The 26889-nt window shown below is 41.2% G+C and overlaps 1 protein-coding gene across 4 annotated transcripts in view; it reads right to left on the bottom strand.

The window, feature by feature from the left end:
• Positions 1 to 23982, bottom strand: part of si:ch73-181d5.4 (uncharacterized) — a 52809-nt gene extending 28827 nt beyond the window's left edge. For 2 of the 4 annotated variants that reach the window (XM_036947368.2, XM_090203551.1), the window contains exons 1-4: positions 11548 to 11693; positions 1686 to 1747; positions 523 to 1543; positions 105 to 330 (exon numbers count right to left, since the gene is read on the bottom strand). In XM_036947368.2, the coding sequence (XP_036803263.2) occupies positions 105 to 330; positions 523 to 1543; positions 1686 to 1740 (1302 nt within the window). In that variant the 5' untranslated portion in view covers positions 1741 to 1747; positions 11548 to 11693. Of the gene's footprint in view, positions 1 to 104; positions 331 to 522; positions 1544 to 1685; positions 1748 to 11547; positions 11694 to 22072; positions 22206 to 23685 lie in introns of those variants that run through there. The other 2 variants (XM_090203550.1, XM_090203549.1) reach the window with 2 other exon arrangements.
• Between the last annotated feature and the right edge of the window lie 2907 nt (positions 23983 to 26889).

The following is a 26889-nucleotide window of genomic DNA, read 5'->3' as shown; positions in this document are numbered from 1 at the left end:
TTTGTGCCGTACAAAGCAAGGAAAGCCATATAACACCACAAACTACAATTTATTTCCTTGCTTGCTAGCAAAGGAATCAGTGTTTTTTTTGTTGTTGTTCTCACCTCGCTGGCCTGCTCCTCATGTACAATCTCCTCCTCCCCCGAGTAGGGCAGTGTCAGGCAGTCAGGGGAGCTCTGCTGGGGGTCTGGCTGGCTCTGGCTCTTGTTGGTGCAGGTGGCGCAGATCCAGTCTCGTCCACTCCTCTCAAGCTTTCGGCCTTGAATCTCGCTGACGCCAACGCAGTCGCCATGGAACCACTCCAGACAATTGTCACAGGAGATCATGAACCTGGATAAGGAATCAGAAGAGCAATAAGAAAATGTCAGCTAAAGAACAACTAAAATCAACAACCAGACAATTTTGAAATAGACGTGCGGCAGATGGAAAGAGCCGAGATGTAGAGTTGCTAAACCAAAAACATACGGCTTGCTTGTTTGTTTTCACAGATGAATACCGTCCAGGACAATGCAACACACATACCTTTTGTTGTGCCTCTGTCGACAGATGCAGTAAAGGGCATGGGGGTTGTAGCCCTCACTGTCCGATATGCTAGAATACTCAGACTTTTCTTCCTCGATCCTCTCCTCCTCTTCCACCTCGTCCTTTGCCTCTGTTACATTATCATTTTGGCTAGCCTTTTCTTCTGTTGTTTCTGGATCAGACTCAAGAGGTGGCATAGAGTCTGAGCTCGACTGTTGAGAAGGAGAAGGGCTTTGAGACTCTACCACAACCTTCTCAGGACTCCTCTCCCTTTCCTCCTGAGGCTGATGCACCTGCTGCGGTTCCAACTCATTTACAAAAATAACCTCCTCTTCATCCGCAGTGCTCGACTCTGGCTCTACACCCCTACCCCTCCCACGCCCCCTACCTCTACCACGTCCTCTACCTCTCCCTCTCCCTCTTCCCCTCCCCCTCCCCCTGACCCCCCTCCCCCTGGACTCCCCTCTCCCCCTAATGCTCAGCCGCTCCTGGAGCTGCTTCAGGGTCAGCTCATCACTGTCCTCCTCAATACTGGAGGCAACTTCCACGACCCTACTAGCCCCATAGCTAGGGGCAGGGGCAGCCATAGTTTGGGCAGGAGCAGTCATGGGCATGTAGTCCTCCTCCTTCTCCCCAAGTAGAGAAAAAGCAGTGCCAAATGCAGATCCAAAGTCCTGCCAAGAGGTGGGATCTAGGCTGCCACCTGGGCAGGGCTCTTGGGGATCTGAGGAAGGCTCTGTGTCCATTGGAATTGGGGAGGCCGTTCCAGAGTACTCCAGGTCGGCTGGGACGCTTCTTCTCCCCCCTCGCCCACGTCTTGAATAGGTCTTGGCTGGGCGGCCTCTGCCCCGACGTGTGGGTAGGGGTGGAGATTCTGGATCTTCAATCTCATCCAATCCCACAAACTCTCTTCTGGCAACCGTGGTCCGCCTGAAGCCCCAGGTCTTTTTGAACTCGCTGATGGTCGGCCTAGCACTCCTCTCGGCCCCCTCCACCTGCTCTGCATCTATTCTGTGCTCCTCTACACCAAGGACAACAGCAAGGATAGAAAAACAATGACAGAAAATGTATCATCATCTCCATCCAATCACATCATTTGGACAGCTAACGCACAGTCCATTACATTAAGACTAAAAGGGGAAGGAAAATAGTTAAGGGAATACCTGTATCAGTGCCAGTGATGTCATGGATCTCATTGATATCCATAAAGCCCTCCATGGTAGACCTGTCAAATTAAGATAGAAAAATACAAATGTTATCCAATCTACCAGAAATGCTGTTGATTGAAATGAAGCACATTTACACTTCGAGAGACTTGAAGAGCAGTCCATCACTTTGCATTAATCGTTAAGTCCATTGACACATGGGTGCGTCAGTATAGGTAACAAAACATCCCAATCAAAATCTGTCAGTTTAAGCTAGACATATCAGTCTTGCATGGGCTGCTTCTCAATCCAACACATCCACCGATGTCGGCCTTCCGCATCTGCGGTGGAAGGTGGGCAAGCTACAGTGGTGTTTGTCAGACCATGAGACATCCTGAAAATAGGTCTTCTAACAAAAACGTCTGTAGCGTCAGAACGGTTTGGCCAACAATAATATGGAAAATAGATTCTCACGATGGTGTTCTCCGTTTTGCTCACGGGACTCATCTGAAGTCAGTAATTGATGTGCCAACATGTTTGTAGCGTCTGTACCGTATAGGATACAAACTAACGGAATCCCACTGTGGAAAGGGAAGATTCCAACGAACACGATGTTCATCGTTTTGCTTTACAACACCTACAAGTGTCAACAGGACTCGTCTGACTGTAACCAGTACCAGTTATAAAACAATTAATGGAAGTATAAAAAGGTTGAGTGCCCCACCCACAAAAAATAAATATTTTCCTTAGCTTTCTTATATCTCCTAGATATACAGTTAAAGTCGGAAGTTTACATACACTTAGGTTGGAGTCATTAAAACTCGATTTTCAACCACTCCACAAATTTCTTGTTAACAAACTATAGTTTTGGCAAGTCGGTTAGGACATGTACTTTGTGCATGACAAGGAATTTTTCCAACAATTGCTTACAGATTAGTTCACAAATAATTAACTGTTATCACAATTTCAGTGGGTCAGAAATGTACATACACTAAGTTGATGGTGCCTTTAAACAGCTTGGGAAAATTAAGAAAATGATGTCATGGCTTTTGAATCTTCTAATAGGCTAATTGAAATCATTTGTGTCAATTGGAGGTGTACCTGTAGATGTATTTCAAGGCCTACCTTCAAACTCAGTGCCTCTTTGCTCGACATCATGGGAAAATCAAAAGAAATCAGCCAAGACCTCAGAAAAAATAATTGTAGACCTCCACAAGTCTGGTTATAAGCAATTTCCAAACGCCTGAAGGTACCACGTTCATCTGTTCAAACAATAGTATGCAAGTATAAACACCATGGGACCACGCAGCCGTCATAACGCTCAGGAAGGAGACGCGCTCTGTCTCTTAGAGATGAACGAACTTTGGTGGGAAAAGTGCAAATCAATCCCAGAACAGCAGCAAAGGACCTTGTGATGATGCTGGAGGAAACAGGTACAAAAGTATCTATGTCCACAGTAAAACGAGTCCTATATCGACATAACCTGAAAGGCCGCTCAGCAAGGAAGAAGCCAAACCGCCAGAATACAGTTTGCAACTACACATGGGGACAAAGATCATACTTTTTGGAGAAATGTCTTCTGGTCTGATGAAACAAAAATAGAACTGTTTGGCCATATGTTTGGAGGAAAAGGGGGATGCTTGCAAGCCGAAGAACACCAACCGTGAAGCACAGGGGTGGCAGCATCATGTTGTGGGGGCGCTTTGATCCAGGAGCGACTGGTGCACTTCACAAAATAGATGGCATCACGAGGCAGGAAAATTATGTGGATATTTTGAAGCAACATCTCAAGACATCAGTCAGGAAGTTAAAGCTTGGTCGCAAATGGGTCTTCCAAATTAACAATGACCCCAAGCATACTTCTAAAGTTGTGGCAAAATGGCTTAAGGACAACAAAGTCAAGGTATTGGAGTGGCCATCACAAAGCCCTGACCTCAATCCTATAGAACATTTGTGTGGGCAGAACTGAAAAAGCGTGTGTGAGCAAGGAAGCCTACAAACCTGACTCAGTTACACCAGCTGTCAGGAGGAATGGGCCAAAATTCACCCAACTTATTGTAGGAAGCCTGTGGAAGGCTACCCGCAACATTTGACCCAAGTTAAACAATTTAAAGGCAATGCTACCAAATACTAATTGAGTGTATGAAAACTTCTGACCCACTGGGAATGTGATGAAATAAATAAAAGCTTAAATAAATCACTACTATTATTCTGACATTTCACATTCTTAAAATAAAGTGATGACCCTAACTAACCTAAAACAGGGAATATTTACTGGGATTAAATGTCAGGAATTGTGAAAAACTGAGTTTAAATGTATTTGGCTAAGGTGTATGTAAACTTCCGACTTCAACTGTATGTGATAAGGAGGTGAAGATTTCCCAGTTAGCTGACGATACAACCCAGTTTTTGAGAAATGAAAATCAGGTTCCAGTAACCCTACATACAGCAAAATGTGAAATTTTACCAATATTTAGCACTTAAAAACACAGTGAGTCCTGGAATTTCTGTAAACGATGTTGTAACCTACTACTTAGGTGTCAAAATTAAATGTATTTGGCTAAGGTGTATGTAAACCCCTGACTTCATCTGTAAGAAATATGTGTTGTACTTTTATTTAACTAGGCAAGTCAGTTAACAAATTCTTATTTATAATGATGGCCTGTCCTGGCAAAACCTGGACAACACTGGGCCAATTGTGTGTCGCCATATGGGACTCCCAATCATGGCCGGATGTGATACAGCCTGGATTCGAACAAGGGACTGTAGTGACGCCTCTTGGACTGAGATGCAGTGCCTTAGACCGCTTCGCCACTCGGGAGCCCCGAAGTAGCCACCCGTGGCAAAGTAACAGACACATCTCAACATAAACTGTTCATAGGAGACTGTGTGAATCAGGCCTTCATGGTCGAATTGCTGAAAAGAAACCACGAATGCCTTACGATTTATTTTTAGGACTGCCTGTTTTGCCATTTCTGAATGTGTTATTCAATGCTTTTCTATGGGCTATATTAGTAAAGGCCAAACGCAATATTTTGTATTTTATTTTTTGAATTTTACCCCCTTTTCTCCCCAATTTCGTGGTATCCAATTGTTTTAGTAGCTACTCTTGTCTCACCGCTACAACTCCCGTACGGGCTCGGGAGAGACGAAGGTTGAAAGTCATGCGTCCTCCGATACACAACCCAACCAAGCCGCACTGCTTCTTAACACAGCGCGCATCCAACCCGGAAGCCAACCGCACCAATGTGTCGGAGGAAACACCGTGCACCTGGCAACCTTGGTTAGCGCGCACTGCGCCCGGCCCGCAACAGGAGTCACTGGTGCGCGATGAGACAAGTATATCCCTACCGGCAGAAACCCTCCCTAACCCGGACAACGCTAGGCCAATTGTGCGTCGCCCCACGGACCTCCCGGTCACGGCCGGTTACGACAGAGCCTGGGCGCGAACTCAGAGTCTCTGGTGGCACAGCTGGCGCAGCAGTACAGAGCCCTTAACCACTGCGCCACCCGGGAGGCTAAACTCAATATTTTATCAAACAATAAAAAATATACACAGTCCCAGTCAAAAGTTGACACACCTACTCATGTTCTCTTTATTTTTTACTATTTTGTACATTGTAGAATAATAGTGAAGACATCAAAACTATGAAATAACACATATGGAATCATGTAGTAACCAAAAATGTGTTAAACAAATCAAAAATATACTCTTCAAAGTAGCCACCCTTTGCCTTGATTCCAGCTTTGTACACTCTTGGCATTCTCTCAACCAGCTTCATGAGGTAGTCACTTGGAATGCATTTCAATTAACAGGTGTGCCTTGTTGAAAATGTCTTTGTGGAATTTCTATACATCTTAATGCATTTGAGACAATCAGTTGTATTTTTACAAGGTAGGGGTGGTACACAGAAGACAGCCCTATTTGGTCAAAGACCAAGTCCATATTATGGCAAGAACAGCTCAAATAAGCAAGCTATCATGAAACTGTCTCTCATGAAGACCACTACAGGAAAGGATGACCCAGAGTTACCTCTGCTGCAGAGGACAAGGTCATTAGTTACCAGCCTCAGAAATTGCAGCCCAAATAAATGCTTCACAGAGTTCAAGTAACAGACACATTTCAACATCAACTGTTCATAGGAGACTGCGTGAATCAGGGCTTCATGGTCCATTGCTGCAAAGAAACTACTATTAAAAGGACACCAATAATAAAGAAGAGACTTGCTTGGGCCAAGAAACACAAGCAATGGACATTAGACCGGTGGAAATTAGTGATGCACCGATATTACAATTTTGTCCGATACCTGATATTTCCCTTGCCCAAAAAAAACAGATACCGATAACCGATTTTAAAAACGTTAAGCATTCTAGTTAGAGGTCGACCGATTATGATTTTTCAACGCCAATTCCGATAATTGGAGGACCAAAAAAGTGCTCTTCTTTTCTTTTTAAAAATATACTTATTTTAACTTTAACTTAACATAATACATAACTAAAATCAATTGTCTCAAATAAATAATGAAACATGTTCAATTTGGTTTAAATAATGCAAAAACAGTGTTGAGAAGAAAGTAAAAGTGCAATATGTGCCATGTAAAAAGCTAACGTTTAAGTTTCTTGCTCAGAACATGAGAATATATTAAAGCTGGTGGTTCAATTTAACATGAATCTTCAATATTCCCAGTAAGAAGTTTTAGGCTGTAGTTAATATAGGACGTGTTGACTATTTCTCTCTACACCATTTCTATTTCATATACCTTTACTATTGGATGTTGTTTTAGGCACTTTAGTATTGGCAGCCTAATCTCGGGAGTTGATAGGCTTGAAGTCATAAACAGTGATGTGCTTCAAGCATTGCTAAGAGCTGCTGGCAAACGCGGTAAAGTACAGTTTGAATGCTTACGAGCCTGCTGCTGCCTACCACCACTCAGTGCTTTATCAAATATCAAATCATAGACTTAATTATAATATAATAAATAAAAACACAGAAATTCGAGCCTTTGGTCATTAATATGGTCAAATCCAGAAACTATAATAAAAAAAATCATAATGTTTATTCTTTCAGTGAAATACGGAACTGTTTCGTATTTTATTGAACGGGTGGCAACCCTAAGTCTAGATATTGCTGTTTACATTACACAACCTTCAATGTTATGTCATAATTATGTCAAATTTGGGCAAATTAATGACGGTCTTTGTTAGGAAGAAATGGTCTTCACAGTTTGCAAAGAGCCAGGCGGCCCAAACTGCTGCATATACCGACTCTGCTTGCACTGAACGCAAGAGAAGTGACACAAATGTCCTAGATAATACTGCCTGCTAACATGGATTTATTTTAACTAAATATGCAGGTTTAAAAATATATACTTCTGTGTATTGATTTTAAGAAAGGCATTGGTGTTCATGGTTAGGTACATTTGTGCAACAATTGTGCTTTTTTTGCGAATGTGCTTTTGGTAAATCATCACCAGTTTGGCGAAGTTGAAGTAGGCTGTGATTCGATGGTAAATTAACAGGCACTGCTTTGATTATATGCAACGCAGGACAAGCTAGTTAACTACACATGGTTGATGTATTACTAGGTTAACTCGTGATTCTGTGAAGATGGATTGTTTTCAATAAGTTAAGTTTAATGCTAGCTAGCAACTTACCTTGGCTCCTTGCAGCCACAAGGTCCTTCTGATGCTGCACACGCGTAACAGGTGGTCAGCCTGCCATGCAATCTCCTTGTGGATTGTTTTGTAATCGGCCATTATCGTCATCCAAAATGGCCGTTTACTGATTGTTAAGAAAACTTGAAAATCGGCCATCATTCACTTACTTGCTATGCTGGTTCGCTGTTCATTTGTTCAGTTGTTTAATTCTCAACCAGCATTTCTATGGACCGCCGTTTGGGTCTTTGCGTGTCAAAAAATACACTATTTGACATGTCAAAAAACCCTACTTGACGTGTCAAGAATCAATGAATCACAACGATTCATCGATACGTGTTCTATGATGCTGGTAAAGTTGTCTCGCGAAACTACAGTGCTGGTCATGAAAAAAATAGCTAGCTCATGGACACAATCAATGTTCTTCCCCAAAAACATAGCAAAACGACAATCTGTTTCAGTAGCTATAGTTTGCTAGATTACTAAACTCAGCCCAAAAAAAAATTCCTCTCACTGTCAACTGTGTTTATAAATATTTGTATGAACATAAGATTAAACATCTGAGACAAGTTCCACAGACATGTGACTAACAGAAATGGAATAATGTGTCCCTGAACAAAGCCAGTATCTGGTGTGGCCACCAGCTGCATTAAGTACTGCAGTGCATCTCCTCCTCATGGACTGCACCAGATTTACCAGTTCTTGCTGTGAGATGTTACCCCACTCTTCCACCAAGGTACCTGCAAGCTCCCGGACATTTCAGGGGTGAATGGCCCTAGCCCTCACCCTCCGATCCAACAGGTCAAAGACGTGCTCAATGGGATTGAGATCCGGACTCTTCGCTGGCCATGGCAGAACACTGGAATTCCTGTCTTGCAGGAAATAACGCACAGAACGAGCAGTATGGCTGATGGCATTGTCATGCTGGAGGGTCATGTCAGGATGAGCCTGCAGGAAGGGTACCACATGAGGGAGGTGGTGGACTTCCCTGTAACGCACAGCGTTGAGATTTCCTGCAATGACTACAAGCTCAGTCCGATAATGCTGTGACACACCACACAAGACCATGACTGACGGACCCTCCACCTCCAAAACGATCCCGCTCCAGAGTACAGGCCTCGGTGTAACGCTCATTCCTTCGACGATAAACACGAATCCGACCATCACCCCGGGTGAGACAAAACTGCTACCCATCAATGAAGAGCACTTTTTGCCAGTTCTGTCTGTGGGTTTGTGCCCATAGGCGACGTTGTTGCTGGTGATGTCTGGTGAGGACCTGCCTTACCACAGGCCTACAAGCCCTCAGTCCAGCCTCTCTAGGCCTATTGCGGACAGTCTAAGCACTAATAGAGGGATTGTGTGTTCCTGGTGTGACTCGGGCAGTTGTTGTTGGCATCCTGTACCTGTCCCGCAAGTGTGATGTTCGGATGTATCGATCCTCTGCAGGTGTTGTTACACGTGGTCTGCCACTGCGAGGGCGATCAGCTGTCCGCCCTGTCTCCCTGTATCCCTATCTAAGGCGTCTCACAGTACGGACATTGCAATTTATTGCCCTGGCCACATCTGCAGTTCTCATGCCTCAGGCACGTTCACGCAGTTGAACAGGGACCTTGGGCATCTTTCTTTTGGTGTTTTTCAGGGTCCGTAGAAAGACCTCTTTAGTGTCCTAAGTTTTCATAACTGTGACCTTAATTGCCTACCGTCTGTAAGCTGTAAACAGCAAGCTATTTATTTTTATGAACTGAAGTTCAATTTCAATAGGCAAACAACAAGTGGCAACCTAGCTAATACTTACAAGGATTCCTTAATCATTGCTAAGAATAATGAAAATGACTGCAGTTTCTACTGGTCATTGTTTTCAGGCTGGTTGTGTTGGTGCTAGCTAGGTACCAGGCTAAAGCTAGCTACCTCAGAAGTTGCGGTCGAACAAATGATGCTTTATTACCTACGCGGTATTGTAAACACATCGTTCATGGCCGGTGTTTGCTGACTTTGTTGTACAGCTTTTGACAGTGCTACTGTATATTTTTTTGACACGCAAAGACCCATACGGATATAGTATGTATGTCATGAAGCTAATAGCAGTGACGCTATTACTGTGTAACTCCGGTAGGGCAACATCTGAAAAATAGCGCACTTGGTAGTGTTAACCGGTGCTCGACCAGTCTGCGAAAGCCAACATCACCCACAACAGAAAACGGTTGATTTTCAAGGGCAATGAATTCCATTATCTTGGCTTTAATGGATTTCGCCTTTGAGTTGTCTCGCTGAAATGTTGTTACTCTTGTTACTCAAATGACTGCTTGACTTGTTGACTACTCGATCCACACAGCAGACATTGTGGGCTAGTTTAGGAATGCTGTGTTAGACTTATAGCGCAAAATTTTACTTGGCGTCATTACGCCATGTACCTTCGTTATATAGGTATGCACGTCAGCTTGACATCGATTTTGCACATCAGCCAATGCCGATGTTGACATTTTTAGCTAATATCGTCTGATTCTGATATGTTCACTGATATATTGTGCATCCCAAGTGGAAATCTGTCCTTTGGTCTTATGAGTCCAAATTTGAGATTTTTGGTTCCAGAATAGGTGGATGCAGAATAGGTGAACGGATGATCTCTGCTTGTGTCGTTTCCACTGTGAAGCATGGAAGGGGGTGTGTGATGGTGCTTTGCTGGTGACACTCAGTGATTTATTTAGAATTCATGGCACACTTAACCAGCATGGCTACCACAGCATTCTGCAGCGATACACCATCCCATCTGGTTTGCACTTAGTGGGACTGTCATTTGTTTTTCAACAGGACAATGACCCAACACACCTCCAGGCTGTTTAAGGGCTATTTGACCAAGGAGAGTGATGGAGTTGACCTGGCCTCCTCAACCACCCGACCTCAAACCAATTGAGATGGTTTGGGATGAGTTGGAACAGAGTGAAAGAAAAGCAGTCAACAAGTGCTCAGCATATATGGGAACTCCTTCAAGACTGTTGGAAACGCATTCCAGGTGAAGCTGGTTGAGAGAATGCCAAGACTGCGCAAAGCTGGCATCAAGGCAAAGGGTGGCAACTTTTTTCGTTACTACATCATTGCATTTTTGTGTTATTTCATAGTTTTGATGTGTTCACTATTATTCACCAATGTAGGAAACAGTAAACCATTAAGTAAAACCCTTGAGTAGCTGTGTCCAAACTTTTGACTGGTACTGAATATATCTAAAGGGGTCCTTAAATTTAAAAAATAAATAAATATCTACCATCTTTAAATAACCACCTGTGAAATCACATCACCTGATGTAAATAACTGACAGTAGCTCACTACATGACGCTTGCTAACACTGGGCCTACCTGAGCCCATAGAAATATAATTAATCATTCTAGTTCACTGGCTGGGCCGCACTAACGCCCTGTACCAGAGTTATACACAAGCCAAGTTTGAATTCAGAATCAGACTAGCATAAAAAAAATAAGATGCATCTAGCTCGTAGACAAGACTATGAGCATTATGTCATGACTAGAAAGAGACATCACTTGGGTGTTCAAAAACCGTGCATCCCCCCATGTCCATAACATCAAACAAAGACCATTTCTGATCAAGTATTCCTCCCTCATTCATCCCGTTGAAAATGTGAATTTCAAGCAGGACTTGCTGTTTACTACAGAGGCTTGTAAATTAGACATACAGTTAATTTTAGAAGTTGCGTTGTAACACTGACACCGCAAAATTGAAGATTAATGAAGTCTACCACTGAAATATTACATTACTGCCACTGAATGAAACCATCGATGTAGGCAAGTAGCTAGCTAACGCTTTATCTAGTGACTAAAATAAAAGTATGCCGTTTTAAAAAACTAGACTAGACACCCTCCCCCCACCTAGCAAGCTAGCTAACAAGCTAACGTTAGTGCAAACATTCCACGAGCTGAAGTTAACTAACGTTAGCAACCTAGCTTGCTATCCAAGCGGCGTGTGTAGTGGTATTATATCTAACAGTAGAACTACCAAACATTATTGATATAAAATTAAAATAACATACTAGCTAGCAAGCCTACCTGGCGTTAGCTAGTTAACTGGCCTATGCTATTCACAGGGTCAAGGAGCCTTACCGCGTGACAATGTTTTAATGTAATTTAATTTGGCTAGCTTGCGTCTAACTAACTGTTGTTGTAAAATATAATTGTATTAATACATCTTACGATATATTTTAAACAATAGCTAGCTACCTTACTGGTTATCCAGTTGTGTTCTGTCGTAGGAAAACGTCTACACAGCCTTCCATTTTGTCTTCTCCTCCACTGTGTTGTTGCGTTCACGACAACTTGGAACTACGAAATCTCCGACCTACGACCTCAGTGCGTTCAAGACAACTGGGACCGCGGAAAAAAACGAGCAACGACTTGTAATACATTTTTGACCGGTCATCCAAATCGAAATGTATGCTGCGTCCATACCAAAGTGGGAAGGTGATAATAACCAGTTGTGAAGTTGTAAATACAAGTTGAATGCATTCACATGCTTTGAAATCCATGAGAAACATGATTGGCTAGTGGCAAATACGCTGTGTCAACCATAAACTAAAAGTACAGCTAGGGGTGAAATAAGTATAGCCAGTTATAAGTGTAATAATGTCTTAGCAGATTATAAGAAAAGGCAATCAGTTTAAAGTGGAGAAGGAATGTAACATCTACTGTTACAGGAAACTCACTCTACATCTAAAGATGAAGTTGCGTGAAAAAAAGACTGGGGTGGTGAAATCATTTTCTGTCATGGACAAAGGAACTCAAAAAAGGTAATGATACTAATTAACAATGATTTCGATCTGAATGTGTAAACTGTCAGGAAAGATCCACAAGGAAGATAATTTGGCTTATGGCTGAAAGGCCTGAAGGAAAAGAGATTGAGGCTTTTTTGTGCTATTTTTGCATATTGAAGACATTTAATGTTTCGGAAATGGGGGAGAGTAGTGCGGACGAAGTGGAGGAAATTGAGAAAAAGTTGGTGAAGCAACAGTTGTGCTGGAATGCCAACAATATGGGTGTCAGTTCTGATGGTATGGAGCGGGAGGATGAGGGTCAAGGACCGGAATGATAGTGAAAAGACATAGAAAGAAGAGAGATCATTATACCAAAAGCCGTAGAGCATCTAGTAGAGAAAGCATAAAGAGGGCCAATGAAGCAAAAGTAATAATGTGTTGCAGTGGAAAGTGGTGATAGTGTTTGATGAGACAACAGGGCCTCATTTACACCAAATCTGACCAACTAATGCCGCAGAGAAAGAGGTAGATGAAGTCAAATTAGCTTGGTTCATTGGAAATGGTAGACTGTTAATATTTTTTGCTTTGTAGCCAGGCTCATCAAGAGAAGATTCTGAAAATGGAAAAGCTTAATGGGAAGAAGATTAAAAGCCTTGTCCCTGGTGCTTATGCTAGATTGCGGGGAGTCATCACTGGGGTTCCCATATCTATATCCATAGATAATATTGAAGAAAATGTGAAGAGAGGAAGAGTGATTGAAGCCAAAAGGTTGACCAATAGAAAATCTTGCGCTCATGAATGTGCAGTGTTAAAGGACACTTTGATCATGAATAAAAGTAGAAATGCCAGGGTGAAGGTTATTGTGGAGATGGCAAAAGAGATATTGGGCGTAACAGATATTACTGTTGAAATGGTTGTTGATATGCTGAGCAATCCTAAGGGTGGAGTGTTTCAGCAATATATAGATGGGGTAAGGGAATGGGGAGGGGTTTTGGGATGGGGGGGTAGAAGTTAGTAGGGATTTATTTGGTTTTTATTATATTTTCATGGCAGTACAGAATTGGCCAGATCATGATTGATCGTACAATCAAGCACAGTAAGTGGCAGCATGCACTTAAATTATTGTTTGCGGACCGCCATGATATCATAGAAGAAGAAGAAGAAGATTTGGCTCATTAATCTATATGGTCCAAATCAGTATGATCCAAACTTCTTCCAAAATATTCATACCAATCTATTGAACTTACAGGCAACAAACGATCAAATCATTATGGTGGGAGGCTATAACAGTGTTAAGTACCTCAATGAACCATGAAGGAAATCACACTACAAACTATCATCCTCGTGCCCTTAAAGAGATTACAAATATCATGGACACATTAGAACTAGCGGATAGCATATATGTGGAGACAAAAAAAATGACATTCTTGTCTCTTTCTCTCTGGCACCAAAGGTTAAAGAAAGTATTAATAGGAGACAGAATGTGATCGGACCATCATCTAATTGGTCCTCACATAACTCTTACACAATTTCCACTTGGCCGGGGATATTGGACATTTTCATTAAAGTCTACTGGAGGACAATTGTTTCTTAATTAGGGCTAGGCCCCTTTTTTCTCAATTTCTGCCTGAATGACGTGCCCAAAGTAAACTGCCACCTGGCTACAATGCTGAAGAAAATCTTCCCTTCGACACTTAGCAAGGAGATGATCCTGAATTGGTTGATTCTCTCTGAATCTTCTTCCTTCAACTGCTGTGCAACCTTGCCTCTCCTCCAGAGGACCTTAAGGATCTTCTAGAGTAACAGAGGACAGTACTTGTAGACCTTGCACGGGACTCCGCTTGGTCCAGGAGCTGAGCTAGACCTTGCCCTCTTCACAACGTCCTGTACTTCTTTCAGAAATAGCTCCCTGTTGTCGAACTCTGTGACTGGTACTAGTGGGTGTATCAAGACATTGCACTGCCCCATCTCCTGCTCCTTGTCGGGGTCACTGTATGTGCTCTGGATGTGCTAGTCAATCTCCTCTTTGGAACAAACCAAGTTCCCACTGCGCTTCTGCCCTAGTAGCTGCTTTGTGAAACCAAAGGGATTAGCTATAAAGGCAGTTCACATCTTGGCTCTTTCTTTCCACCGTCTTCTATGCCATTCAGCCCTACGCATAGTCAATATCTTCTTTCTCAAGATGCTCCGTAGCTCTGCCAAGGGTGGCCGTTGCTCCTCACTGGCCTCCTTGTGCTGTTTCTTGAGGATATTCAGTTCCTGCCTGATCTTGTGGATTTTCGCAGCTCTCTGGTTCATGGTGTACGGTGTTCTCACAGGCCTCTGCTCCACTGCGCCAAACCTTTCCTCTGATAGGCTGACTAAGATTGTCATCATACTTTGTAGCATCCTGTCTGCACCTCCCTTTGCTGTTGCTTCCAGCACCTTGTCTGCATCCTCGTCAAACTGTTGCCACACTGTTGTCTTGCAGGTTTGCGGCCATTTGATTCAAACCTTCTCCGATGGTCTTCCAGGAGGGTCTTGTTGCGACACATGGAGGCTCCGGGCTCTTTGGTGTGACTCTGGGCCTGGCTCCTCCTGCGTCTCACCAGGTTCGCTACCTGTGTGTTGTGTCGCTACTACCTCCTCTAGACATTTAATCTAGAATGTATTAATTGTAAGGCCTCTGGCATTCTTGCAGACCTTTCCAAACACACATATTCCATGGTCATATTCAGTTGTCCGTTTCAATGCATCATTAGCCTTTGGTTCGTCAGGCTCCCATGGGGATATGTTTCATGTGTCGATCTGTAGCTTAGTTTGCGTGGTTTTGTTTGCCAATCCTCCCTGCCCCGGTTGCCGTCTTTCCAAGCTGTCCACAGTACAGGTAGATTGCAATAAAAATGGTACTATAGAGGCACAAAACAAGCTAGAGGAAAAGCAAAAAGAACTGGAGGACCGACCATATTCAAGAACAATCTAATGTAATAAATTACAAAAATAAAGCAAAATAGATGGAGTATGTCGAAAAATGCATCACATTTTTCCTTAATCTTCAACACAGGAACGCCACCAAAAATAATTGGTAGAAACTCACTACTAAAGACAGTCATTCAGGACTCTCCAACTTATTTTTAAAAAAGAGGAAGCTAAATATTTTAAGCAGATGTTTTCTTTTCGGTCTCTTTTCTTTTCGGTTTCCTAATAAATAAATGAACGAGTTAACAAATCCCTAAAAAGATCAGTGCGAAGGCCAAATTACAGAGAAATAACTTTGAGGCTATTAAATCCTTTCAGTCTGGAAAAACTCCAGGGCTTCATGGTAGAGGTAAAGGTAAAGTATATCAACTCTTTTTTTGATGTACTCAAAGCTCAATTTTTAGGTTGCTTTAACTAGTCTGTCAGGTACTCAGCAAGAAGGTCTGATTTCACTGTATCTTTAAAATATAAAACTTTTACATTACCCTGCAGTTTACCTATAAAATGGGCTGATGATGAGGTATACATGCAGTGCCTTAACATCTTATGGCTGGGGGCACTATTGAGTAGCTTGGATGAATAAGGTTCCCAGAGTAAATTGCCTTCTACTCAGTCCCAGAAGCTAAGATATGCATATTATTAGTACATTTGGATAGAAAACACTCTGAAGTTTCTAAAACTGTTTGAATGATGTCTGTGAGTATAACAGAACTCATATGGCAGGCAAAAACCTGAGAACAAATCCAAACAGGAAGTGGGAAATCTAAGGTTTGTAGTTTTTCAACTCTTGGCCTATCGAATACACAGTGGGATATTGATCATATTGCACTTCCTATGGCTTCCACTAGATGTCAACAGTCTTTAGAACCTTGTTTGATGCTTCTACTGTGAAGTGGGGGCGAATGAGAGGGGAATGAGTCAGGGCTCTGGCAGAGTGCCATGAGCTGACCACGCTCGTTCACGTGAGAGCGAGCTCTGTTCCATTGCATTTCTACAGACAAAGGAATTCTCCAGCTGGAACATTATTGAAGATTTATGTTAAGAAAGTATTCACAACCCTTTACTTTTTCCACATTTTGTTGTTACAGCCTGAATTTAAAATGTATAAAATGTTGATTTTCTGTCACTGATCTACATACAACCCCATCATGGTCAAAGTGAATTTGTGTTGTTGTTGAAATGTCTTGAGTCCATTCTGTATTCAATAATAGTAGTTAACATGATTTTTTAAACAATGACCACATCGCTGTAGACCACACACAATTATCTGTAAGACCCATCAATTGAGGAGGGAATTTCAAGCACAGATTCAACCACAAAGATGAGAGAGGTTTTTCAAGGCCTCGTAAAGAAGGTAGGTGTAAAAAAATATATCTAAAAAAATAAACCTTAGTATCCCTTTGAGCATGGTGAAGTTATTAATTCGACTTTGGATGGTGAATCAATACACCCAGTCACTACAAAGATACAGGCGTCCTTCCTAACTCACTAGCCGGAGAGGAAGGAAATTGCTCAGGTATTTCACCATGAGGCCAAAGGTGATTTTAAAACAGTTACAGAGTTGAATGGTTGTGATATGAGAAAACTGAGAATGGATCAACAACATTGTAGATACCTTACAATATTAACCTGAATCACAATTTGAAAAGAAGACACCTGTATATAATATAAATACTCCAAAACATGCATCCTGTTTGTAACAAGGCACTTAAGTAATACTGTAAAAAATGTGGCAAAGAAATTAACTTTTTGTCCTGAATACAAAGCACTATGTTGGGGGTAAATCCAACACAACACATCTGTGAGGACCGATGCTGGAGACGAGAAGCAAGTACAGGGAGTGAACATTTAATGGAAAACGGACATCAAACAAAACAAGAACAGCGTCTGGACAGGGGGAACAAAATTACCTTACGACAATAATGCTGACACGGGGAACAAAACTGAGGAACAGACAGATATAGAGGAGGCGGTCAACAACGTAAAGGAGTCCAGGTGAGTCCACTGATCGCTGATGCGTGTAATGAGGCGTCCCACCTGGGCGAGCCTGACGGGCCGGCCAAGGCATGGGCGCTGGACAAGCCGGCTGAGGTATATAAGCCCGACGAGCCGGCTGAGGTATATAAGCCCGACGAGCCGGCTGAGGCGTGGGAGCCCTTCGGGCCGGCTGAGGAGTTGGAGCCCTACGGGTCGGCTGAGGCATGACATGGGATGGGAGCCTGCCGAGCCAACCGAAGCAAGGAAACCTCTCGAGCCAGCTAAGGCACCCCTGGTTCCATCGGTGGTGGCACCCGGACCCAACGTCACCACCAACAACAAAAAACAAGAACTCGCTGATGCTTCAAATAGTGGTGTCAGCATTCTGTGAGGACCAATGCTGGAGACGAGAAGCAAGTATTTGTTACTTTTATTTCTTACTTTTTTATGTATTTTTCTTAAAACTGCATTGTTGGTTAAGGGCTTGTAAGTGAGCATTTCACTGTAATACACCTGTTGTATTTGGTGCATGTGACAAATTAAATTTGATTTGAAGTACAGGGAGTGAACATTTAATGGAGAACGGACATCAAACTAAACAAGAACAGCGTCTGGACGGGGGGAACAAAACAACATTACAACAATAATGCTGACACAAGGAACAAAACTGAGGAACAGACAGGTATAGAGGGGACAATCAACAACAAGGAGTCCAGGGGAGTCCAATGAGCGCTGATGCGTGTAATGATGGTGACAAATATGCGTAACGAAGGGCAGCCTGACAGCCTCGAACGCCAGAAAGGGGGAGTGGAAGCAGGTGTGACAACATCACTGAGTACCACTCTTCATATTTTCAGGCATGGTAGTGGCTGCATCATGTTATGGGTATGCTTGTCACCGGCAAGGACTAGGGAGTTTTTTAGGATAAAAAGAAGCAGACAGCACAGACAAAATGCTACAGGAAAAACTGGTTTAATCTTCTTTCCAACAGACACTGGGAGACAAATTCACCTTTCAGCAGGAAAATGACCTACATCACAAGGCCAAATCTACACTGGAGTTGCCTACCAAGATGACTTTGAATGTTCTTTAGTGGCCTAGTTGCAGTTTTGACATGGCTTGAAAATCTATAGCAAGACTTGAAAATTGCTTTCTAGCAATGATCAACAAACAACATGACAGAGCTTGAAGAATTTAAAAAAGAATAATGGTCAAATATTGTACAATCCAGATGTGCAAAGCTCTTGGACTTACCCCAAAAAACAAATATTTTATAGCTGCCAAAGGTGTTTATAGCATGTATTGTCTCAGGGGGGGTGAATTCAAATCAAATCAAATTAAACTTTAATTGTCACATGTCCCGAATACAACAAGTGTAGACTTTACCATGAAATGTTTACTTACGAGTCCTTAAAGCAACAGTGTAGTTCAAGAATAGATAAGAAAATATTTACCAAGTAGACAAAAAAATGTTAGATTTTTTTTTTTAAAGTAGCACAATAAGAATAACAATAATAATGAGGCTATATACAAGGGGCACCGGTAAAGAGTCAGTGTGCGGGGGTACAGGTTAGTTGAGGTAATTTGTACATGTAGGTGGGGGTGAAAAGTGCAAATCAATCCCAGAACAACAGCATAGGACCTTGTGAAGATGCTGGAGGAAACGGGTACAAATATATCTATATCCACAGTAAAGGGAGTCCTGTATCGACATAACCTGAATGGCCGCTCAGCAAGGAAGAAGCCACTGCTCCAAAACCGTCATTAAAAAAGCCAGACTACGGTTTGCAACTGCATATGGGGACAAAGATCATACGTTTTGGAGAAATGTCCTCTGGTCTGATGAAACAAAACTAGAACTGTTTGGCCATAATGACCATCGTTACATTTGGAGGAAAAAGGGGGAGGCTTGCAAGCCGAAGAACACCATCCAAACCGTGAAGCACGGGAGTGGCAGCATCATGTTGTGGGGGTGCTTTGCTGAAGGAAGGACTGGTGCACTTCACAAAATAAATGGCATCATGAGGCAGGAAAATTATGTGGATATATTGAAGCAACATCTCAAGACATCAGTCAGGAAGTTAAAGCTTGGTCGCAAATGGGTCTCCCAAATGGACAATGACCCTAAGCATACTTCTAAAGTTGTGGCAAAATGGCTTAAGGACAACAAAGTCAAGGTATTGGAGTGGCCATCACAAAGCCCTGACCTCAATCCTATAGAACATTTGTGTGGGCAGAACTGAAAAAGCGTGTGTGAGCAAGGAAGCCTACAAACCTGACTCAGTTACACCAGCTGTCAGGAGGAATGGGCCAAAATTCACCCAACTTATTGTAGGAAGCCTGTGGAAGGCTACCCGCAACATTTGACCCAAGTTAAACAATTTAAAGGCAATGCTACCAAATACTAATTGAGTGTATGAAAACTTCTGACCCACTGGGAATGTGATGAAATAAATAAAAGCTTAAATAAATCACTACTATTATTCTGACATTTCACATTCTTAAAATAAAGTGATGACCCTAACTAACCTAAAACAGGGAATATTTACTGGGATTAAATGTCAGGAATTGTGAAAAACTGAGTTTAAAAGTATTTGGCTAAGGTGTATGTAAACTTCTGACTTCAATTGTATGTGATATGGAGGTGAAGATTTCCCAGTTAGCTGACGATACAACCCAGTTTTTGAGAAATGAAAATCAGGTTCCAGTAACCCTACATCCAGTAGAGCAATTCTCTCAGGTGTCATGTTTGGTTTTGAATATTGCAAAATGTGAAATTTTACCACTTAAAGCACTTAAAGACACAGTGAGTCCTGAAATATCTGTCAACGATGTTGTAACCTACTCAAAATTACCCGAAATACTAATGAAATGAAAGATATTAATGTCAGTCCCTTAATTAAATCTATAGAAAATACATTTTATTCATGGTTGGCAAGAGATGTATATCTTCAGGGTAGAGTTATCCTGTTAAAGGCAGAGGGTTTATTCAAACTTCTTATCTTTTTACATCTTTAGAGATTCCCAAGTTTACGTGTACCACTCTCAACAAATTATTATTCTATTTAATTTGGAAAAATAAGCCACAAAAGATCAGAAAGAATGTTATTACCAACAAGATTTGTGATGGTGGTGTAAATGTTTTAGATTTTACACTGTTTAATCAGACTACAAAAGTGAACTGGATGAAGAAGTATCTAAAAAAAACTACTGTTTATTTTCCAGAAAATTGTGGGGCTTCATTTTTTACTCCAATGCCCTCATGCTGTGGTTAAAATTCCTGTTAAATTTGCAACATTTCCAAAACAAGCTCTAATGTGCTGGTCCTTGATATACAAGCACAACTTCTCTCCATATAAATGTTTTATTTGGAATAACGTCGATGTTAGATATAGAAATAAAACCTTATTTTTCCATTTTTAGTTTTCCAATAACATCTTTGGTTAGTCAACTTATAAATGATAATGGTAATCTTAATATGTACAATGAATTATTAGCCAAATATAGCTTTGTTATGTTGTGTAAGGAACATGACATTTTAAAGAAAGCTATTCCCAATGGAATCTTTACTTTACTGAAGGATCGATCAAGCTTTTCATTATATGCACTAAGTTGTGTAGAAATGAATGACATCAATATATTAGAAATTTAAGAACAATTTAGTCAGAGACATTACAAACAGGACGTTTACCCCTGCTGCAAGTTTCCAATGGGCATCATCATTTTATGTGAAATGACAGCATGGGTGGACTAAAACTAATAAAGTAAGAAAAGTCTCTTTCAAGATCCTTCACAGATGTTATCCTTGTAATAGTCTTATTTCTAAATATGTAATTAATGTTGAAAATGAATGCAGCTTTTGTGATTGTTTGCATAGTGAAATATTTTGGACTGATAGGAAAATATATATTAGTGATAAGATGGGTAAACCTATAAGCATTAACATCTTTGGTAGTGGCTGCCAATAAATGGTGAATGTGTTTATTTTATTGGGAAAAATGTTCATCCATAAAATTAATTTCATGGGGGGGGGGAAATGTTTCAATACAATATTACATAACATCTCTAAAATAAAGAAAAAGCTATTTATCAAAGAAGTGTCTACAGTATTTGTGACCGACCGGCTCGATTTGGTCTTATGCAGCAAAATTTGAAACAGTGTTTTTTACATTGGATAAAATTAGAGACACAACAGAGCTATAAAATGGTATATCATACACCACAACAATGGGAAAGTAATTCTGCTTTGAAAGTTTAATAACTTTTGAGAAAATGGCCCTTAAATGTTTTGGTAAACCTACTGAAGAGCTATTCTTTGTCTACACCCATTCAGCATCTTTTACACCCTCTTAAGCCTTATCTCCACCCATCTCTTTAAGGATTCACATGTGAGCCCATGTACTAAACAACCAAAGCTTTCAAGTCTAAAGGCTGGTTTATACTACGTCTATCGACAGTTGTCGCAGTGACATCATAAACATTCTATTGTCGTCAGACATCAAAGTTGTCGTTATGAAAAAGTATAATCACAAAAACTATTGCCTGCATGACATCGGCAGCACTGGTGGTCCAAAATAGCATAACTAGTGTATTTCAACACCAATAAACCCACCCATTTAAAAATGTTAGTTTATGTCAATCTAGCAAACCAGGTAACTAAAAGCAACTTTGTAAACAATGTTTCAGTTCGTTTCTAGCTTGTTAGCCAGCTAGCTAATGTTAAGTTAGCTGGCAAGCCAGTTCAAATAATGACAATATTATATAGCTGACAACGTCTTCACTTTAGCTCATTTGTCTTCATTATTACGGAAAAATAAACTCACGACAAGATCATTATTTACAAGTTAATGGCGAGCCAATTACAGAAAATAGCTTATGGTTGTGACTGTTGTGACAAAATAAAAGCAAGGCATTCTACCACAGAATTTTAGAACCTGGACACTGTCTCGTTGGCCTAACGTTATAACCTAATTTGAACCACATTGTTAGCCCACAAAATGTTATGTGTTATTACATACAGCCGGGAAGAACTATTGGGTATCAGAACGGCGGTAACTCACCAGTATTACCAGAGAGACATCAGGGATTGTAAACATACTCTGTTTCATGGAAACATGGCTCTCCCGGCATATACTGTCGGAGTCGGACCAGCCATCTGGATTCTCAGTCTTTTGTGTCGACAGGAATAAACATCTCTCCGGGAAGAAGAAGGGGGGAGGGGGTGTATGTTTCATGATTAACGACTCATGGTGTAATTGTAATAACATACAGAAACTCAACTCCTCAACTCAACTCCACCCGAACTAGAATACCTCACAATCAAATGCCGACCGTATTATCTCCCAAGAGAATTCTCTTTGGTTATTGTCACAGCTGTGTATATCCCCCCTCAAGCCGATACTATGACGGCCCTCAAGGAACTTCACACAAGCATTTTGCTACACCCGCAATATAATCTGGTAAACACGTGTATGTGACAAATAAAATGTGATTTTTATTTAATCCCAACTCATAATGTTACTACCCTGCATGAATCTTCAGGTTAGCTAGCCAACCAGGTTCAATGTTAGCAAGCTAGCTAACATTAGGCTATAACTAGCAATGCAAATGGCTTTGAGATACAAATAATATTACTACACAGATCATACACGTAACGTTAACTAGCGAGACAGCCAGCTAACGTTAGCTAGCTAGCGAACAGTATTCTTTAACTTGAAATGAAAACGGCTTTCTGACAAAATTAGAAACTTACTATATCTGAAAATGTCAAAATTTATCAAAATGTAATTTTTTTGTGTCTCTCTGGATTTATTGTATTTTGGGGGGTATTTTGTTATGTTTGATATTTGTATATAGTTTTGTACAATGTTCGAGCTATGCATCATTTTATTTTCTCACAAAAAAATGAGTAATTTACCAGTTGAAGGACTGTTCAACTGAATTGTTTCCTGTCATATGTGGTAAATACCACCTTCCCACTTGGTTATGAACGAGTTGTTATTATCAATGAAAATACATTTATTCAAAAATACAAGGTAGACGGGAAGAGGCAAGTCTGTCAGACCATTCTAGCCAATGAGAGAACAGACAGGCATAATGGTTTCCACTAGTTACCACAGCCACAAAGTACCAATAATCAACATTCATCGTAGCAAAAATGTGCATTTTGGTTTAATTTAAGGTCTGGGTTAGGAATAAGGTTAGCAGTGTGGTTACGGTTTGGGTTAGGTTTAAAATCCCATTTTAAGAAGATACGTTGTTGTAGACTTCTACAGGGTTTACGACTTTGTGGCTGTGGTAACTAGTGACGACCAGGCACAACACCGATATTAAGTGTTTTTTCTCAAAGTTGCCGGTATGTCATGTATCCTACTTATATCGCACAACACCGATATTAAGTGTTTTTTCTCAAAGTTGCCGGTATGTCATGTATCCTACTTATATCGCACAACACCGATATTAAGTGTTTTTTCTCAAAGTTGCCGGTATGTCATGTGTCCTACTTATATCAGTACGTACACTCGTAACAACCTAATCATTACGAAACTTCTACTCGATCAAATAATCCACACGTAGCAAATAAGCAATTAAATTTTTTGTTAACCAAATTCGACACTGTCTCATTGACCTCCATACAAAAAAGTATCCGCTTGGTGAGAGGAAAAAACGCTACCTGCTGGTGAAGACAGCTTTTGGGCAGTTATCCCTCTTGTTTCGCCTCTTCCTCTCTTCATGAGCGCTCAATCAAGCTCCAGCTCTTGAGATGGAAAGAAGTCGCGCGAGAAGTACGCACAATGCTCGCGAGGTCAATGGTGTGTGAAAGGCATGGACAAATGTTTTTTAAACTATACCAAGATAGCCTGTCGTTTCCAATGGGAACAGATGAGTCATAGTGGCCAGAACAAGCAAGGAGGTGGGAAGAACCAAGCAAGCGATAGCGAGATCGGCCCGTGCTAGCATATATCGGCATATTTTCGTTAGGGAACGCCTACTCTGTGAAGTGCGCGTGTGCTCCTTCTAAACAACGCAATTTTTTTTACAAATTTGGCAAAGGCTAAAGGCTACAAAACTTAGTCCACGCTGTTCATAACATATTCTAGTTTTGGGATCAGAAAACTACATTGAGATCAAATGTTTAATCGATGAGAAAATGTGCAGAATGTAGGAGAAAATCGATCTCCTTCCATCTTCTCCCACTGCAGGCCCCTGAGCTTACTCTCACTACCATATTTGGTAGTGAATGGAAACGTCAAGCAGATGCTTCATATTTATACATCCAGTGAAATATCTGTCTTATTGTTCTATTTGTGGCATAGAGCTAGGACTCATCTTTGTATCTGCCATTATAGGGTCTGTGATACCATGGTCAGCGCCATAGAGCAGTGAGGAGGAGGAGGAGCTCTGTGTGTCCGGAAGTAATTTAGCCATTCATTGTAGTCATTGTGCTCTATAGAGTTGCTATTTTCAAAAGTTTTCATGTGTCAATTAACTCGTGACATTCCTGGATTACTCATTATATTAATCAAGTTTAATTTAATCAACAGATAAGACTAGATTGTCTAGAGTAGCCTCAACAGCACTCAGTAGGGTAGTGGCCATGGTGGATACATTGACTTCAATACAAAACCTACGACGCACATGTCTCTCACACCCTTCCATAGACTTAAACAGTAATTATGACAACTTCCGGAGGACGTCCTCCAACGAATCAGAGCTCTTGCAGCCTGAACTGACATATTGTCCATGCAATCAAAGGATCAGAGAATGAATGTAGTACTGAAAGCAGAAGCTACAGCTAGCTAGCACTGCAGTGCATACAATGTGGTGAGTAGTTGACAAAGAGAGACAATAGTTTAACAGTTTTTAACCAAATATTTTATTTAAAAATGCAGCTAGCTAGTTTAGCCTACTGAAACACCTGGCTCAAACAGAGGGATGCTATGTTAGCTAGCTGGCTATGGCTATCCAACACAGGAATTATTTCAAGTCAAGGTAAGCTTTTACAGTGCCTTGCGAAAGTATTCGGCCCCCTTGAACTTTGCGACCTTTTGCCACATTTCAGGCTTCAAACATAAAGATATAAAACTGTATTTTTTTGTGAAGAATCAACAACAAGTGGGACACAATCATGAAGTGGAACGACATTTATTGGATATTTCAAACTTTTTTAACAAATCAAAAACTGAAAAATTGGGCGTGCAAAATTATTCAGCCCCTTTACTTTCAGTGCAGCAAACTCTCTCCAGAAGTTCAGTGAGGATCTCTGAATGATCCAATGTTGACCTAAATGACTAATGATGATAAATACAATCCACCTGTGTGTAATCAAGTCTCCGTATAAATGCACCTGCACTGTGATAGTCTCAGAGGTCCGTTAAAAGCGCAGAGAGCATCATGAAGAACAATGAACACACCAGGCAGGTCCGAGATACTGTTGTGAAGAAGTTTAAAGCTGGATTTGGATACAAAAAGATTTCCCAAGCTTTAAACATCCCAAGGAGCACTGTGCAAGCGATAATATTGAAATGGAAGGAGTATCAGACCACTGCAAATCTACCAAGACCTGGCCGTCCCTCTAAACTTTCAGCTCATACAAGGAGAAGACTGATCAGAGATGCAGCCAAGAGGCCCATGATCACTCTGGATGAACTGCAGAGATCTACAGCTGAGGTGGGAGACTCTGTCCATAGGACAACAATCAGTCTTATATTGCACAAATCTGGCCTTTATGGAAGAGTGGCAAGAAAGCCATTTCTTAAAGATAAAGATAAAGATAAAAAGTGTTGTTTAAAGTTTGCCACAAGCCACCTGGGAGACACACTAAACATGTGGAAGAAGGTGCTCTGGTCAGATGAAACCAAAATTTAACCTTTTGGCAACAATGCAAAACGTTATGTTTGGCGTAAAAGCAACACCCTGAACACACCATCCCCACTGTCAAACATGGTGGTGGCAGCATCATGGTTTGGGCCTGCTTTTCTTCAGCAGGGACAGGGAAGATGGTTAAAATTGATGGGAAGATGGATGGAGCCAAATACAGGACCATTCTGGAAGAAAACCTGATGGAGTCTGCAAAAGACCTGAGACTGGGACGGAGATTTGTCTTCCAACAAGACAATGATCCAAAACATAAAGCAAAATCTACAATGGAATGGTTCAAAAATAAACATATCCAGGTGTTAGAATGGCCAAGTCAAAGTCCAGACCTGAATCCAATCGAGAATCTGTGGAAAGAACTGAAAACTGCTGTTCACAAATGCTCTCCATCCAACCTCACTTGTTGTTGATTCTTCACAAAAAAATACAGTTTTATATCTTTATGTTTGAAGCCTGAAATGTGGCAAAAGGTCGCAAAGTTCAAGGGGGCCGAATACTTTCGCAAGGCACTGTATAAATGTATTGCTACCGGGGCCTGCCGGTGTAACTGCTAAACTGACTGCATGATTGTGGCGAGTTTACTAATGCATTAGTTCTAGTAGCTATGTTGACTATAATGTTAGGTAATATGGTGACAACGATGTAGGCTTTGTGTAGCGGTTAGCGTTATGATATAAAGGTTTGGCTTGGAAAGTTTTTTTTGCCTGGTTACATACAGCTGATGTGTTGTGCACTGAAGTCCACAAGCGAAGCGAAAAGGTGAGAGGAGAGCGTATAGATGTGAGAAGGAATTATACAACGAGCAAACTGATCATGCTGTTTATATGTGTCTGCTATGAAAGTGAACTGTGTTTGCATGTGATCAGGGGTGTATTCATTCTGCCGATTCTGTTTTTTTTCTTCTAAAAATGGAAGCAAACGGAACAAAATGGGGATAAACATACCTGAATTTGTCCAATAGAAACTCTCGTTTGCAACTGTTGGACTAATGATTACACCC

This window comes from Oncorhynchus mykiss, chromosome 16 (genome assembly GCF_057628025.1).
Source record: "Oncorhynchus mykiss isolate SJ-2025 chromosome 16, ASM5762802v1, whole genome shotgun sequence".
NCBI lineage: Eukaryota > Metazoa > Chordata > Actinopteri > Salmoniformes > Salmonidae > Oncorhynchus > Oncorhynchus mykiss.
Note: the sequence above shows the minus strand (reverse complement) of the source record. Positions and strands in the feature narration are given on the sequence as shown.